The 17,481-nt window shown below is 35.3% G+C and overlaps 1 protein-coding gene across 1 annotated transcript in view; it reads left to right on the top strand.

Annotated features, from left to right (window-relative positions):
• The window catches only part of LRP1B (LDL receptor related protein 1B), a gene marked incomplete at its 3' end in the record, with an annotated part of 2,351,282 nt that overhangs the window by 1,623,077 nt on the left and 710,724 nt on the right, over positions 1–17,481 (top strand). The window contains exons 42-43 of the mRNA XM_082630936.1: positions 8,484–8,564; positions 9,716–9,877. Coding sequence (XP_082487062.1) covers positions 8,484–8,564; positions 9,716–9,877 — 243 coding nt within the window. The remainder of the gene's footprint in view (positions 1–8,483; positions 8,565–9,715; positions 9,878–17,481) is intronic.

Here is a 17,481-nt window from a genome sequence, read left to right as displayed (position 1 = left end):
TGGAAAATTTATATTATTTTCTTATATATTCACCTATGTGTTAAAATGTTTGGTTGCTATTTTATCTAGCATTTCTCATTTGTCTACCACGTTGCCAGAACTATTCAGTATTTTTTTCCAGTTCTCAGTCTCATTTTTAATATACTCCCTGGGTGTTCCTTTAACTTCCAAGGCTTTGTTACATCAATAGTGATCATTTATCTTTTTCTTTTAATTAATTAATTAATTAATTTATTTATTTATTTATTTTTGGCTGCATTTGGGTCTTCGTTGTTGGGTCTTAGTTGCTGCATGCGGGCTTTCTCTAGTTGCAGCGAGCCAGGGCTACTCTTCACTGCGGTGTGCGGGCTTCTCATTGTGGTGGCTTCTCTTTTTGCAGAGCTTGGGCTCTAGGTGCACGAGCTTCAGTAGTTGTGGCACGCGGGCTCAGTAGTTGTGGCGCACAGGCTCTAGAGCACAGGCTCAACAGTTGTGGCACACGTGCTTAGTTGCTCCGTGGCATGTGGGATCTTCCCAGACCAGGGCTCAAACCCGTGTCCCCTGCATTGGCAAGCAGATTCTCAACAAGTGCACCACCAAGGAAGTCCCAATAGTGATCATTTCTGAATCTGTCTCTCAAGTCTATTTACAGCTCCTAAAGTTTCACTACTTCTATCTTACACCGTATTGTAACCATTCTGAAATTCTTACAGTTTCTCAAACATTTTATATCCTCTGACTTCTGGGCCTTCAGAAATGCCATCTTTCTGGAATATTCTAAAAGCACTCATTTTCCTCCTGTTTATCTGATTTAACCTGAATCTATCATTTGTATCAGCTTGTACAACACTTCCTTTGGGGCACAATATCTAAGATTAGTTTAGATGCGTATGTTGTCTGTTGCAATAACACTTTGTACTGCCTATATTGTAGCATTTATCAGAGATTTATTAAAGTCACTTGTTTAATTATATTACAAATGTTTTTCCTACCAGATTATAAGCATTCTGAGAAAAGAAAATGCTGAAAATTGTATTCCCAGTGCCTCGTATTATTCTATTCTATTCTATTCATTCATTCATTCATTCTAGGTGATGTATCTCTAAGGCCTAGAACTCTGTCTGGTATAAAGTTTTCAGTAAAATATATTGAATGAATATCTTGAACCTTTGCAGTAGTTTTCTACTCTGTTTCATAGAGTTGGAACCTGGGGTCAGGAGTATTAAGTAACTGCCCAAGGTCACACATTAGTTAGTGATAAAACCAGGATTTGAACTCAGGTTTGCCTACCTATAAAGTTTATATTCTTTTTACATGGCATCATATGTGAGATATAAAATGAGGTTTTTATGTAACAACAATGAAAGAGCAGCAAAATGAAGATGATTTGGGGTACACTATTCTCTTACATTTTTCTCCAAAGTATATCTACTCTATTGGATCTTTGGAAGTCTGTCCTATATAAGTACCAATTCTCTGGAGCCACAAGTAGCATCAGTAACTAGAAATGTTATATATTTTCTCAGAGGCTATAGTCCTATAATTGCTAAAATCTTACGAAGTACTGGTATTTTCCATAACTATAATTTAATTATATGCTTTGGAGTAGGTAAAAATCAGAATTGGAGTATAAATAGAAGATGTAAACCGCAGAAAAAAACAATTAAAATTTTCATCTTTACCCCAATATTTCTGTGATATAATTTTTAAGGGTATTGGTATGCTCAGCAGGGTATAGTGAAAAAATAATATATTTGGGACTAGTATTCACATTTTACTCTGACACTTGCTGGTTATGCAGTGTATCCTTAGGCAAGTTATACTGTTTTCTTCTGCAAATTTGGGTTAGTAGTAACAATTCCAGGGCTATTGTGAAGAGTGTAAGTAATGTATATGTGACTAGCCTAGTACCTCTTCTCAATAAATAGTAATGTATAATGTGAGTATTATTGTCTCTTTCATGTTTATATAACACCTTCCTAACCACAGATTCCTTTATTATTCTTAACATTTATTTTAATTTGAATCTTCTATACATTTTCCACACACTTAATCATGAAAGTCAAATTCATGTATATAGGATGTGTAATATACGCTCTCAAACAAACCTGAGATAACTGTATTTTGAAACTTCAATAAGTTACTTATAAATATTCATATTGTGGCCAAGGAAGAGGAATAAGTAGGAAAATCCTATATTAGAGACAGGAAAAAAACATAAATTGGATCTGAAATCTACCTCACTGGGAAACATTTCTCTAAGCTTTGTATATTAGATAAATATAAGTACCATACCAACCATGATTACCCTTGAGAGAAAGAGAAAATTGTTGCCATTTACACAACAACCTACATATAACCTGGCAATAAATTTTAGCTGAAAGATATAATAGATAAATTGAGCATACTACCTGCAACAAAGGAAGATTTTTTAACAGTCCATTAATCCATATTATATATTCTATGAGGTTGAAGTAACTATAGAAATAAAATACAGTTTTCTTTTCCTTGTTGTAATTTTAACATGATAAATATTCTTTGACTTTGGATCTTTGTGTCTCAAGGAAGATCAAAAGTCAAAGAATATTTATGCAAAACCAAGAAAGAAAAGATTATGTATAACATTTAAGTCTTTATCAAATATAAGAATTCATAATGATATTTTAACAGAACAAGTATCCAGAAACAAACTGAAATATTGGATTCTATTTTCAACTTTAAAATTAACACTAATATGGAAGAACAGGGAAAATGTTACATTTGCTTTAAAAAGTTTTTGTTTTATTTGTTAGGAAAAAATATGTATTGTCATTAGATCTCATTTCTCTATCACCATCAGATACTAGCTATAGGACACTAAGGAGTTAATGGACACAGTATTTTCCGACATTATTGAAAAATTGTTGGAGGCCTATATTAAACTTTTTTGATGGAGCTCTTTCTAAAATGTATTTTACATTTGACTGCATTATTAAACAGAGAAAAGCCCAAGATAATTTTAACATTTCTTTATTTGTTAGTTCTTTCATGTATCTGAAATTCAGTTACTGTGTTTTATATGAATGCTGTGATAATCCCAGGAGTTATTCACATGATGAGCCCTATTTGTTCTACACTAAATTCTTTTAGAGTGTTGTGCATTTCCAGATAATGTTTCTTCTGACTTCTTGATCTTTAGGACTTAAAAGACTCAAGAGATCATGTTACAAACCAGGAGTCTGTGACCACAGAGGCTGTGTGATTTACCAATAAGGAAACAAAAATGAATCATTAGTGACTTTACTCTGCTGCATGTGTCCATTAAATTAATACCTTCATTATTTTTAGTGATTTGCCCTATGCTTTCTTCTAGTTCCCAATTTTTTTTTCTTCTGTAGAATTTACCTCTTGGTAAACTCAGACAACAAGGTTTCCAAGAGAAATGATGTAACTAAGTATTATGTTAAAAATGAATCAGAAATGAGGTGTAGTTGCTTAAGAACACATATGCATTATATGCATATGTTGACCTAAAACAAATAGACTACCAGATATTTCTCCAGTAAAGACGGATTTATTCGGAATCAGCAGAGTATTGCAAGTCAGGGTCTGCAACCATAGTGAACCACATGCAAAGCCCCATAAAGGGAGGAGAACACTTTTATAGAGGGGAAAAGGAAGATGGGAGATGTATAGAAACAGAGTTCATGACTTTTCATCGCCAGGAAAGAAAAGGAGTCTTTTTTCTTCCTGTTGGGCTCAGCTATCATCCTAGGGTGTGAGAGCTCCCCCTTCTGGTCTCCCAACTCTATTTAATTGAGGTTCCTATTTATTAATTTTTTACACATGTATATATGTTGTATCTACTGTGGGCAGAAGATATATGGCTCTCATTTTCTTAGAGAGTGAAGATACACTGGATTTTCAAATATTTTATTCATTTTGAAAGTTTTAACCTTTACGGAGCTAATTTCCAGATTCTTTTTTTGGCTGGTTTTTAGACTTAGAATCTAAGAAGTGGATAGAATCTTAAAGGTCACATGGGAAATTTCTCAACCAATGGTACACCTCATTTAATTGTGTTTCGCTTTATCGCACTTCATAGACATTGTGGTTTTTACAAATTGAAAGCTTGTGTGTTGTCAGATTAACATTTTTTAGGAATAAAGTATTTATTAATTAAGGTATATGTTTTTTAGACATAATGCTATTGAACACTTAATAAAGTATAGTGTAAACATACTTTATATGCATCGGGAAACCAAAAATTCGTGTGACTCATTTTATTGAAAATTTGGTTTATTTGAGGTTGTCTGAAACAAAACCTGCAATATCTCCTGTATTGAGGTATGCCTGTATTGCCAAATTTCAGAAGTTTCCAAATGCCTGGGGAGATATTTTTTTCCTAATAAAACTTATGATGTTGGCTATTATGTTCCAAAGTTTATAGAAAAGAGATTTTAAAATGTAACTTGACCTATTATAGGTGCCTAAAGATGTAATGCTATTTTTAAAAATTAGATCTCATCATATCTTACACATTGCATTTAGTTGCTTACTCATTTTAATTATAACTTGTGTTGATACTTCATATAAAGTCTCTATTCATGTCTACTGTACATCTTCTAAACATTAAACACTTATTTATCTAAGGAGGAGAACACTTGTTTGACAAAATTCATGTTGATTCTTGAAAGATTAACATAAGTTTTCATTATCTTGTCAAGTTAAAAAAATACTTAGGAATATTGATTAAATTATGCCTTGTGCATTTTTATTTCTCTTTTGAGTGCTTTCTCCTATATGTCTGAGTATTTCTTGGGTTGCTACATTCATGGCTTTTGATATAGTCTTCTATCTCTTCATATCAGTGATTGCCTCCTTATCACTTCTATCTTTGAATCATATTTAGGCTCTCATCACATTTTTTGGATTCAAAAAGTTACACTTATTCTAGGGCCTCCCTGGTGGCGCAGTGGTTGAGAGTCCGCCTGCCGATGCAGGGGATACGGGTTCGTGCCCCGGTCTGGGAGGATCCCATATGCCGCGGAGCAGCTGGGCCCGTGAGCCATGGCCGCTGGGCCTGCGCGTCCGGAGCCTGTGCTCCGCAACGGGAGAGGCCACAGCAGTGAGAGGCCCGCATACCGCAAAAAAAAAAAAAAAAAAAAAAAAGTTACACTTATTCTAAAATTCATATCTCAAGAAATGGCTTTTGTAATCATAAAGTTTAGTAAAGATATGTTCAGTTTTAGAATCATTTCCATGGTTGGTATTATGCCAGTACCTCAGATGGATATACTCAAAGGTAAATTCACACAAAGAAATTGTTTTTTAAGAAGTAAAGAAGCAGGTAGTCAAGGATGCCATGTCAACCTGATCTGATATGAAGCCACTACTTTCCCTACATGTTATTTATGAAATAATAGCAATTTATATTGTCATTGCATAAGTTACCAATATTAAGAATGGCTATATCACTTGCAGTCTGTTCACTGAATATCACTGCTGATCATACTGGCTGACTCTCTTTTCCCAGCTCAGCTACATGATAGGGAGAGTTCTTACAGGCTCTAAAGGTAACTCATTGTTTCACCATTTTAAGAACAAGGGTGAATATTTTAGCCTCCGATTTAAATTTGAAATATTATTTTGGGGATAATATACAAAATAGGTATTTGACAGGATCACGCAAAATTAATTGCTTGTGTTTTACTATTCTAGTTACTAATGATTTGACAAAAATATGTGTTGATATAGACTTTTAATTTTAAAATGCCATGGTTTTTAAGGGAAAGTGCAAAAATTCTATAGGACTTATAGCAATGCCATTTAAAATTCTTATTTCCTGAAAATACCTTCACTAGTGCACTTCATTGGTTGAAGTACTAAGAAAATACTCAATAACATAGCTTTCAAGTGGAACCACTACCTGGAGTTACTTTGTAAAGTCCTCTTAAAAAAGAAATGATCCAGTAGAGGACTTGAGGGAAAACCTGGGAAGCATGACTGCCAAATAGGCCCAAGTTCCATGAGGAGAGCAAGGCCATAGGGGGTCCAATGGTAACTACCATTCAAATCTTCTTATAAATGGTGCAGTGCAGGGAACCACTTGCCCAGGGAAGACGGCATGATGGGTGAGGTTAGCCTTATCCAACAGTACAGAGGGCCTGATCATGGAGAGAAGGTGTAGGGAGCAAACTACCCATGCATGTGTGAGCCCCATGATTTAACCTTTAAGGCTCTATGGAATGAGTACCTGGGTCAGGACTGTGTTTAAAAACTTAAAAGAAAAACAAACAAAAAAAAGGCCTAAAGAAGTGTGACAACAATGATTGGGTAAATCTTGTATGATCTGCCCTATAAAAATAAATCAAAAGTTGATAGTATTATAGAATTTAAAGAGAAGATCAAGATTCAAAATGATTGAAATTTCCAACATTATGAAATAGTGACTGGTACGGAGAAAAACTTGTGAACCAAATGCTAAAGAAGTGAAAGTATTTAGGGACTCATTTCTGCTAGGCACAAGGAAGTTCTCCTTTACACAATGAAACATTTTATGAGAAATATTTAACCTTTAAGCTGAAAATACAAATAGGTAGAGTAAAAATATGGGTAGAGTAAAATACCAGGTAATTCATGGATGGTAAATGAAAGTAAGGTAGGAAATTGGTACGAGGTTGTTATCGATAGAATGATAGATGAAGAGTTTGATGAACTGAATTCTAAGACCTATTTTCCGTTAAGGAAATACATATAACTTTAGGCAAGTCTAACTTTCATGCTCTCAGTTTCTTTAGGGCTGAAAAAATTGGATATAATCAATGGTTTTCTTTCTTTTTTTTGAGCAAAGAAATACATTGTTATTATTCATATATTTTTCTCCAAATAAAATAGTTCTCAAAACTCCAAAATTAAAACTACAGGTAGATAAATAATTGTGTAGATAGGCAAGATGTGAACAGTTTTGGCTGAAGGAGTTTGGGCAGCCCGAGTCCAGCTGCTCCGCCCCCTTGGTAGCTCTGAGACAAGCTACAAAATACAACTTGAAAATATTGCTGGTCCCCCTGCTATCAAATATAGGCTATGATTCTACATCACTTGCCTTAGAGAGAAAACCAAGTGTTTGCCACAAAATGACTTTGGCTCCACCTATGAGAGAAACAGTAATAAAGAATATGGGCCACAGTTCTGTCTCCATGTGTCCTTTTCTTCTGCCTTTATGCCAGTGAAGTGATGGAGGTTTTTCATTCTTCTTTTTCTATTTTTTAATGTCTATTAAATAGGTTGTGTTTGTGAGGATTTATGATTCTATGAATATTGTCTTGGGAGATAAAAGTTCTGATATTGAGCAAATCATGTAAACTCTACATGAATTACTTTCACCATACGAAAAATTTTCTCCTGGGAAATATTAGTAAGCTACTCTGAATTCCTTGGATGAGCTGTTTGCAGTTATATTTTCTCTTATTATTACCACCTTTTTTCTTTCTTTTTTTCTTGCAATCAGTCTTGATTATCTGATCTTATTATGACAAAATTGTCTGCTGAATTTACCTGTCCTTTGAATTGGCTAGTGATCTCCTTTTAGAATTGTTTTCTGTGCTAATTCTATGTTTTGCTTTTTAATTTTTGTTGTCATAGTTATCTAAGGTTTAGGAAAGGAGGTCTTTTGATTTAATTAAGTAAAATTTTACTTTGAAGTCCAATTCTTTGCTGTTGTTGATTTTCAGGGAAATTTTTGTGGGTTTTTTTTTTCAACATCTTTATTGGAGTATAATTGCTTTACAATGGTGTGTTAGTTTCTGCTTTATAACAAAGTGAATCAGTTATACATATACATATGTTCCCATATCTCTTCCCTCTTGCGTCTCCCTCCCTCCCACCCTCCCTATCCCACCCCTCTAGGTGGTCACAAACCACGTAGGTGATCTCCCTGTGCTATGAAGCTGCTTTTTTTTTTAACTTAGAATTCACACTTTCAAAATCTATAACTGTATGATACCAACTAAACTAAATTTAATGAGTTTTTTGTTTGTGTTTGTTTTCTTACTTTCAACTTATTATGTTGACATAACTCAGGCAAAGTTGGATCCAACCTTCGTACTTTGGCTCTCTATGTTCAGAAAAGGTGTTTCCCTTTTAAAGCACGCACTTTACTTTGAAGCACACAAATATAGAGCTTCATCCAGCTGTTCTTCACTGGGAGGAGGTTGAGTCCCTTGGTGCAGGGAATTGACATCTATTTATTTTTCTTGCAGTATAATGAATCTAAACAGTCCTTCATCAAGTGATTCTCCTTGGCTTTCAGTCACTGAAGTGTACTCATATAAAAGATATTAAAAGTATGTGTATCCTAAGTCCTCAAGAAGTTACTGTCACTGTATTTGTTTACCTAATGTTTCCTCTGTGCCTTTTGTGGAAGAGAAGGGTAGAGTTCTGATCACATTAGCAAATGAGAAACAAATTAAGTGAAACACAGTTGATAACACCTTTCCTATTGGATGTTTTTATATCTTTCACAGAATTCCCAACTTGTGAGCCACTAACTCAATTTGCATGCAAAAGTGGAAGATGCATTAGCAGCAAATGGCACTGCGACTCTGGCAAGTACCAAATGTCCCCTAGACTGCACTGATTTGATTGGGGGCCTGGCTGGCTGTGCAGCTTTGCCTCTTTCTGCGGTAGTTTGTTAGAGAAGGTTGCAGAGTCAAGCACAATGGTCAAGACAAGTGGTGAGAGGGCAGCTGGCACGTCAATGGGGATTAGCATTAAGGAAAATGGAGCTCAGTATCCGTCCCTTGGGGCTGTGATGGAGATTTGTTTTCAGATATTATGCTGGACACAGCCTAAGTCTACAAACATGAAGTGAAAGCAACAACTGAGGAAACGACCTGGACAATTCAGGCTCCCCACAGCATTTATGTAAAACATCTATAACCTCAGGATGGAGTAGTTTATAAATTATACTGGAATTCTCCATGGTTTCAAATTTGTCACCTTTTTTTTTCTTTTTTAATGTACAAATGGTATTTTTCTTCACTCAGTTATATCATTATGTTAAATTATGCCAAATACAGGTAAATGAATTATACATAAATCGATACCTTCTCAGCCATTGATTTCAATTTAATCTGTTTTCACTTCACATTCCTCTCACCTCCCTCCTGCAACAGTTGTTAATAAAAAGTATAAGTCATTGCTAATGATAGCGTACAATAATTTCCTGATATATATACACACTTAAGAGCCAGTGGGGGAAGGGTACACAGTGAGCCCTCATGTGGGAGAATGGAGAAAAAGGATCTGAATTAAAGATACAGTTATAAACTCTGGGGTACAAAGGTTCTAGGTCTAAATAGTAATTTTCCAGCAATAATTATATCACAAGCTGTATCATTTCATAAAATTCCTACAGTCACCATTGTCTTCCCACTTCATAATTATTTCATGTTGTATAGATTTATTTAGTCAGTGGTTAGTCATTTCTGAGTGAAATAGAAATTAAGCTTCAAAATCCAAAGTCAAGGATTTTCCCCCCTTAGTTTAGTAGTTGGTATTCAATCAGAAATAAACAATATAAAAATGAAAATAATTCTCCCACTGCTCATGGGAAATGTTGATCATTGATTTATCATTCCTTTTTTTAATAACAAAAGAAAGCTCTCAATACCAAAAGGAAATGTTAAGTATTTCATAAGGAGAAGTTTCTCCATGGACCAGTTTTCACCACCTGGCTGTTGATGCTTCTTTCCAGATGATGACTGTGGGGACGGGAGTGATGAGGTTGGCTGTGTCCAGTCCTGCTTTGATAATCAGTTCAGATGTTCCAGTGGCAGATGTATCCCAGGCCATTGGGCCTGTGATAGTGACAATGACTGTGGAGACTTCAGTGATGAAATCAATTGTACCAGAGAAGGTTAGTAATTTTGTGAATCTGAAGAATCTCATTTTAATGTGATATATAATATTTGGAGTATTTTAGAGTGAATATCATAGAAAAATAAATTGTTCATCAGATTTTAAAAAATGTATGTGGAACTATATAAAATAATTTGCTGATCTCTTTACTTTTTCTTTTCTCTGGTTTCCCAACCTTAATTCCTCCTTATACTTTGATACCTTCTTCTTTGGTCTTCGCTTCCTATTTCATTAGATGCTTTACTTTCATTTGATCCTTTACTTACTACTCTTTTAATCCCCTACAACTTCTAAATTTCTGAACCCCTAAACCCATCCCCAAAGGAAAAAAAAAGAATAAGAAAGGCATAATTTTCCTTTTATTTTTACACTATATTTGTTTCCTGAAGGCTGGAAATCATCCCCTGTTAAACGTTGATGTATTCCAACTGATTGACCTTCTGGAATGCAAGCTAAAAGAGGAAGGAGATCATGACAATGGTTCCCAGCATATCCATGGGCAGCCTGACCCTGTTGTTTGCATGGGTAGCTCTGCAAAATTTGATCAGCCACAGGATGTGTTAATAAATTAGAAATCATTTTCCAAGTGTTTTCCAAGGAGATATATTTGTCTTCTGCAAATATTTGACAACCTATAAAACAGAATATTTCTAAAGTATTTTCTCTGACATGAATTCTTTTTGTCTTTTGTTTCTCTTTCTTTCTTTATCTCTCTCTCTCTCTCTGTCTCTGTCTCTCTGTCTCTCCCTGTCTTCATTTCTCTTCATTTCTCTCAATTGTAAATACTGGAAACAGTGGCAATTACAGAGGTTATCTACATAATACTAGCTTCTTAAAGGAATAAATCTAGCTTTTTGGTGAACTCCCTAAGTGATTTATTAAAAGAGACATTGTCTGATTTTGATTTTACCAGTGTGACCTGGGTTATGAGTCGAGGCATGATCCAAATATGGCTAGTCACCTATGCGCCATGAAGTGATAAAACACATGGTCCTCATGGTGGTCATGACATGAGTCATGTCTCTGCTGAGAGTGGACATAACAGAAGCTATAATAAAAACAGAAAATGACTAAGAAAATTTTTGGAACAGTATCTTATAAAATTCAACATGAACATATTTTAATTTAATTTTGCTTCAAAATCGAGAGGAATGATAAATCTCTTTCTCTCTCTCTTTCCCCCTCTCCCTTTATCTCTATCTCATTCTTGTGTCCTTTCCTCTCTCAATTTAGTTGGTCCACTAGTATATATGAACTAGAACTTTTGGCCTATCACTAATCTGGAGTGGAAAAAGGAAAGGTATATAAAAAAATATTTTTCCTCTTTTTTTTTTGTATATTTGAAACATTCATTTGGGGTGTGGTTGACATTTCATTACTAACTTAGACTGAATATATACTATTGGTACATTTCCCCCCATCTCACAGATGTCTTTTTACCCTCCTCATGAGGTGTACATCTGTGGTGTGCTGACACTGACCCATAATATGCTGTGAAAGATAAATTGCCCCGGTGTTAATTTGCTTTCATCTCAGAAGTGAGATCCCATCCCTCTGTTCTATGTGCATGTATCTCTAAGTTAAACTAATCATTGCACATTAAGAAGTTTTGGGGAGATTGCTTTACCTTATGAGTATCCAAAGTGAGTGGCCCATCCATTTAGAGACTCTCTAGAAAGTTATTTGGGTTTGGATTATAGAATCAGTGGCTAAGGTTAATGACCTTTATCTTGAGGTCATCTCAATTTCACTAATATATTAATGTAAAGGATATACTGTCAGTGTGAATGCCATGCATTTCTTATATGATTACGGTAATATGCTAAGGAAATGATCCAGGTAACCCACATGATTCTTGGACATGTTTCAAGGAAAGAATGAGAAGAATTTCCTGAACTAATTTATATTTAACTGATGATAATTTGTACTAGGATTCCCTAATCAAATATTCTACTTAGTGAATACAAGATGCAGGAATTGAGAACAGGCATCATTCTGGGATGATTTTGGTGTGTAAGACAATCCATAGTATTTCAAAGGGTTGAAATATTTTTATCCATCATTATTTCATGTATGCTGATATGGAAGTTGTAAAATAACCATGACACATAGAATTGTTAACACTGATCAGGAAGGCCATTTTGCACTTGTAGGATTTGTGAGGACATTGCCAAGGTAAAGTAGAAATTTGATTCAATTAGTCATATAATTCAGTCCGAGAACCTGCTGCAGAAGAAAGAGCTGGGGATTCTGGCTTGAGTTTCAGGACTGGCTGTCAAAACTGATCAAATTCACCATATAATTGCTCAGCACTTTGCTTTACACTGTCTGGGTAAGCAGAGCATATGGTGCAGTTTCTCTCAACTCAAATTGTTTTCAAAAGGGCAGAAAATACTCTTGAATTGACTTTTAATAGTAAAAGAGAAGGAGATACCAAGAATAACATTCCATATATAATCTCTATTTCAGAAAATTCCTGAGCTTAAGTTCAATTCATATTCTTTCTGATACCACTTTCAAGAAAAGAATTTCTATGGTGATCATTTTTTCATCAGCAATGTGATTAATATATGGGAAATGTGTTAATGACTAGTCCCCTCCTAGATTAATGTACACTCATCTCTTTTTTCCTTCATATTGTGCTGCTCTTTCTCTCACTTCCAAACTCCTTTACTAGGCAAAGAAGATACAATATCTTTACAGGTCACTATGCAAGTGTGCACATGTGCATGCACACACACGCGCATACACACAGAGTCTATGAGTTAAAGTGGAATAGAAAGACCATCCATGGCACATGATTCCTTCCTTTGTTTCAATGCCTGTTTATCATTAATTTAGCGCTTTTTGGTTCTGAATCCTTTGGTTGGTACACATATTTATAGTTACCCTTTTGTAGCTACTGGGTGAATAGTTTTTCCAAGTGGAAAAACAGTGAGGCTGGACTGTCAAAGAATTTGGTATGAGGGAACTACCTCTAGAGCCTCAGTCCTGACCATTTATTAAATATTGAAAAGTTTTGTAAAAAGATAGTTTTACCTGTAAGAACATCAAGAATAAAGTTAAAATGAGACTTCAGTCTTTTCTTACAAGTCTCTACCTCCCTGGCTGTAATATTTTTAAAAAGAGAGCATGAGCGAGAGATGTTGGACATATGTCACATCTGTAAAACACCAAATATATAGAATTAATCTTATCCCATTGTTGATAGTTTAGTTCATTTGAGTTATGTAAACTTTCATTCTTATACTCTTTTGGGGAATTATCTCAAGCATATTTCACACAAGGAATAAGGCATTTCTATAATAAACATATGAAAATTGTGCAGTATCTTTAGACAGCTCTTCTTCCATGTCAAATTCCATTTAGAAATTGTTGTAAAAAATTGGGCCTCCCTGGTGGCGCAGTGGTTGAGAGTCCGCCTGCCGATGCAGGGGATACGGGTTCGTGCCCCGGTCTGGGAGGATCCCATATGCCGCGGAGCGGCTGGGCCCGTGAGCCATGGCCGCTGAGCCTGCGCATCCGGAGCCTGTGCTCCGCAACGGGAGAGGCCACAACAGTGAGAGGCCCGCGTACCGCAAAAAAAAAAAAAAATTATAACAAATAATTTCAACGTGGACTTGATTGAGAAGGGAACAGGTTTTATCTAGAATAGATTTTGCCTAAATTTTATAATTTCTTCTAAATGCAACAATATCCCTCAAATATTGGATTTTTCTTTGAGAAAGCCCCTGACACTGTTTTATGATTACTGTTCTCTAATGTCTTCTGTTTGGCTAAAAAGGGAGTATTTACTACCTTCTGCATTAAGTGAATGAGCTGGGTGATGCTGGAATGTGTGATCTCTTATTTACATCACAAATACAAATTAAATGCAAATTTGAGATTTAGTATGTATTGACCTTCAATTTTGATTTATTATAAATAATCTTTAACAAGTTCCCCAATCCATTAGGCAGTCAAATGTATACCATTATTAATGTATGTGCTCATACATGCTTATGTTCTTTTGCTATAACTGCTTTTGTTTCTGCTTTGGAAACTTCCATTTCTTTTGGGCTTCATCTGCATTCATTCATGCATGCATTTATTCATTTGCCTCTCTACATCCTTGATCCCAGTTTAAGAAGGGAACTAGAGAAATTTTATTTTATCTTTGTAGTTTCATAGTCAAGTACAATATTTGATATATAATGAGTATTTGATAAATAATTATTGAGTGAAAGAGTCTATTTCTTGACCACAAAAGTTGTTTATATTTCAGAATCAACACTTATTTGTTTTGTCTTATACATCTAGTAACTTCTGTTTCCTCATCCTGGAGTTTATTTCCATGATGACGTACAAGGCTAGGTGTACGGATCTAATCATTTACATTTCCTCAATACAGCATAGCCACTTTCATTTATCCAATAATACTGGCAATTTCAGCCTAGGATTCAATAAAATATAATAGATAGGAAATCTGCTTTATCTTTTATTATTGTTTACTTCTTTTTTTTATGTACTCTCTGTCCAATAGATAGAAAGTTTCAGAAAGATAAGAAAAGTTTAAATCTTTGGGTTTTTTTTTACATCTTTATTGGAGTATAATTGCTTTAAAATGGTGTGTTAGTTTCTCCTTTATAACAAAGTGAATCAGTTATACATATACAGATGTTCCCATATCTCTTCCCTCTTGCGTCTCCCTCCCTCCCACCCTCCCTATCCCACTCCTCTAGGTGGTCACAAACTACCGATCTGATCTCCCTGTGCTATTTGGCTGCTTCCCACTAGCTATTTTACGTTTGGTAGTGTATATATGTCCATGCCACTCTCTCACTTTGTCACAGCTTATGCTTCCCCCTCCCCATATACTCAGGTCCACTCTCTATGGACACAGACAGAGTATGTCTGTGTCTTTATTCCTGTCTTACCCCTAGGTTCTTCATGACATTTTTTTTCTTAAATTCCATATATATGTGTTAGCATATGGTATTTGTCTTTCTCTTTCTTACTTCCTTCACTCTGTATGACAGACTATAGGTCCATCCACCTCATTACAAATAGCTCAATTTCGTTTCTTTTTATGGCTGAGTAATATTTCACTGTATATATGTGCCACATCTTCTTTATCCATTCAACCAATGATGGACACTTAGGTTGTTTCCATCTCCTGGCTATTGTAAATAGAGCTGCAATGAACATTTTGGTACATGACTCTTTTTGAATTATGGTTTTCTCAGGGTATATGCCCAGTAGTGGGATTGCTGGGTCATATGGTAGTTCTATTTTTAGTTTTTTAAGGAACCTCCATACCGTTCTCCATAGTGGCTGTAGCAATTCACATTCCCACCAACAGTGCAAGAGGGTTTCCTTTTCTCCACACACTCTCCAGCATTTATTGTTTCTAGATTTTTCGATAACGGTCATTCTGACTGGTGTGAGATGATATCTCATTGTAGCTTTGATTTGCATTTCTCTAATGATTAATGATGTTGAGCATTCTTTCATGTGTTTGTTGGCAGTCTGTATATCTTCTTTGGAGAAACATCTATTTAGATCTTCTGCCCATTTTTGGATTGGGTTGTTTGTTTTTTTGTTACTGAGCTGTATGACCTGCTTGTAAATTTTGGAGATTAATCCTTTGTCAGTTGATTCATTGGCAAATATTTTCTCCCATTCTGAGGGTTGTCTTTTGGTCTTGTTTATGGTTTCCTTTGCTGTGCAAAAGCTTTGAAGTTTCATTAGGTCCCATTTGTTTATTTTTGTTTTTATTTCCATTTCTCTAGGAGGTGGGTCCAAAAGGATCTTGCTGTGATTTATGTCATAGAGTGTTCTGCCTATGTTTTCTTCTAAGAGTTTGATATTTTCTGTCCTTACATTTAGGTCTTTAATCCATTTTGAGCTTATTTTTCTGTATGGTGTTAAGGAGTGTTCTAATTTCATTCTTTTACATGTCCCTGTCCAGTTTTCCTAGCACCACTTATTGAAGAGGCTCTCCTTTTTCCACTGTACATTCCTGCCTCCTTTATCAAAGATAAGGTGACCATATGTCCGTGGGTTTATCTCTGGGCTTTCTATCCTGTTCCATTGATCTATCTTTCTGTTTTTGTGCCAGTACCATACTGTCTTGATTACTGTAGCTTTGTAGTATAGTCTGAAGTCAGGGAGCCTGATTCCTCCAGCTCCATTTTTTGTTCGCAAGTTTGCTTTGGCTATTCGGGGTCTTTTGTGTTTCCATACAAATTGTGAAATTTTTTGTTCTAGTTCTGTGAAAAATGCCAGTGGTAGTTTGATAGGGATTGCATTGAATCTGTAGATTGCTTTGGGTAGTAGAGTCATTTTCACAATGTTGATTCTTCCAATCCAAGAACATGGTATATCTCTCCATCTATTTGTACCATCCTTAATGTCTTTCATCAGTGATTTATAATTTTCTTCATACAGGTCTTTTGTCTCCTTAGGTAGGTTTATTCCTAGATATTTTATTCTTTTTGTTGCAATGGTAAGTGGGAGTGTTTTCTTGATTTCACTTTCAGATTTTTCATCATTAGTGTATAGGAATGCAAGAGATTTCTGTGCATTCATTTTGTATCCTGCTACTTTACCAAATACATTGATTAGCTCTAGTAGTTTTCTGGTAGCATTTTTAGGATTCTTTATGTATAGTATCATTTCAACTGCAAACAGTGACAGCTTTACTTCTTCTTTTCCGATTTGGATTCCTTTTATTTCCTTTTCTTCTCTGATTGCTGTGGCTAAAACTTCCAAAACTATGTTGAATAAAAGTGGTGAGAGTGGGCAACCTTGTCTTGTTCCTGATCTTAGTGGAAATGCTTTCAGTTTTTCACCATTGAGGATGATGTTGGCTGTGGGTTTGTCATATATGATCTTTATTATGTTGAGGAAAGTTCCCTCTATGCCTACTTTCTGCAGGGTTTTTATCATAAATCGGTGTTGAATTTTGTCGAAAGCTTTCTCTGCATCAATTGAGATGACCATATGGTTTTTCTCCTTCACTTTGTTAATATGGTGTATCACGTTGATTGATTTGCGTATATTGAAGAATCCTTACATTCCTAGAATAAACTGCACTTGATCATGGTGTATGATCCTTTTAATGTGCTGTTGGATTCTGTTTGCTAGTATTTTGTTGAGGATTTTTGCATCTATGTTCATCAGTGATATTGGCCTGTAGTTTTCTTTCTTTGTGACATCCTTGTCTGGTTTTGGTATCAGGGTGATGGTGGCCTCATAGAATGTGTTTGGGAGTGTTCCTGCCTCTGCTATATTTTGGAAGAGTTGGAGAAGGATAGGTATTAGCTCTTCTCTAAATGTTTGATAGAATTCGCCTGGGAAGCCATCTGGTTCTGGGCTTTTGTTTGTTGGAAGATTTTTAATCACAGTTTCAATTTCAGTGCTTATGATTGGTCTATTCATATTTTCTATTTCTTCCTGATTCAGTCTTGGCAGGTTGTGCATTTCTAAGAATTTGTCCATTTCTTCCAGGTTGTCCATTTTATTGGCATAAAGTTGCTTGTAGTAATCTCTCATGATCTTCTGTATTTCTGCAGTGTCAGTTGTTACTTCTCCTTTTTCATTTCTAATTCTATTGATCTG

The sequence above is a fragment of the Mesoplodon mirus genome, assembly GCF_964341445.2.
Source record: "Mesoplodon mirus genome assembly, chromosome: 8".
Classification (NCBI taxonomy): Eukaryota; Metazoa; Chordata; class Mammalia; order Artiodactyla; family Ziphiidae; genus Mesoplodon; species Mesoplodon mirus.
The sequence above is the reverse complement of the archived record's forward strand: the minus strand, read 5'-3'. Positions and strand labels throughout refer to the sequence as shown.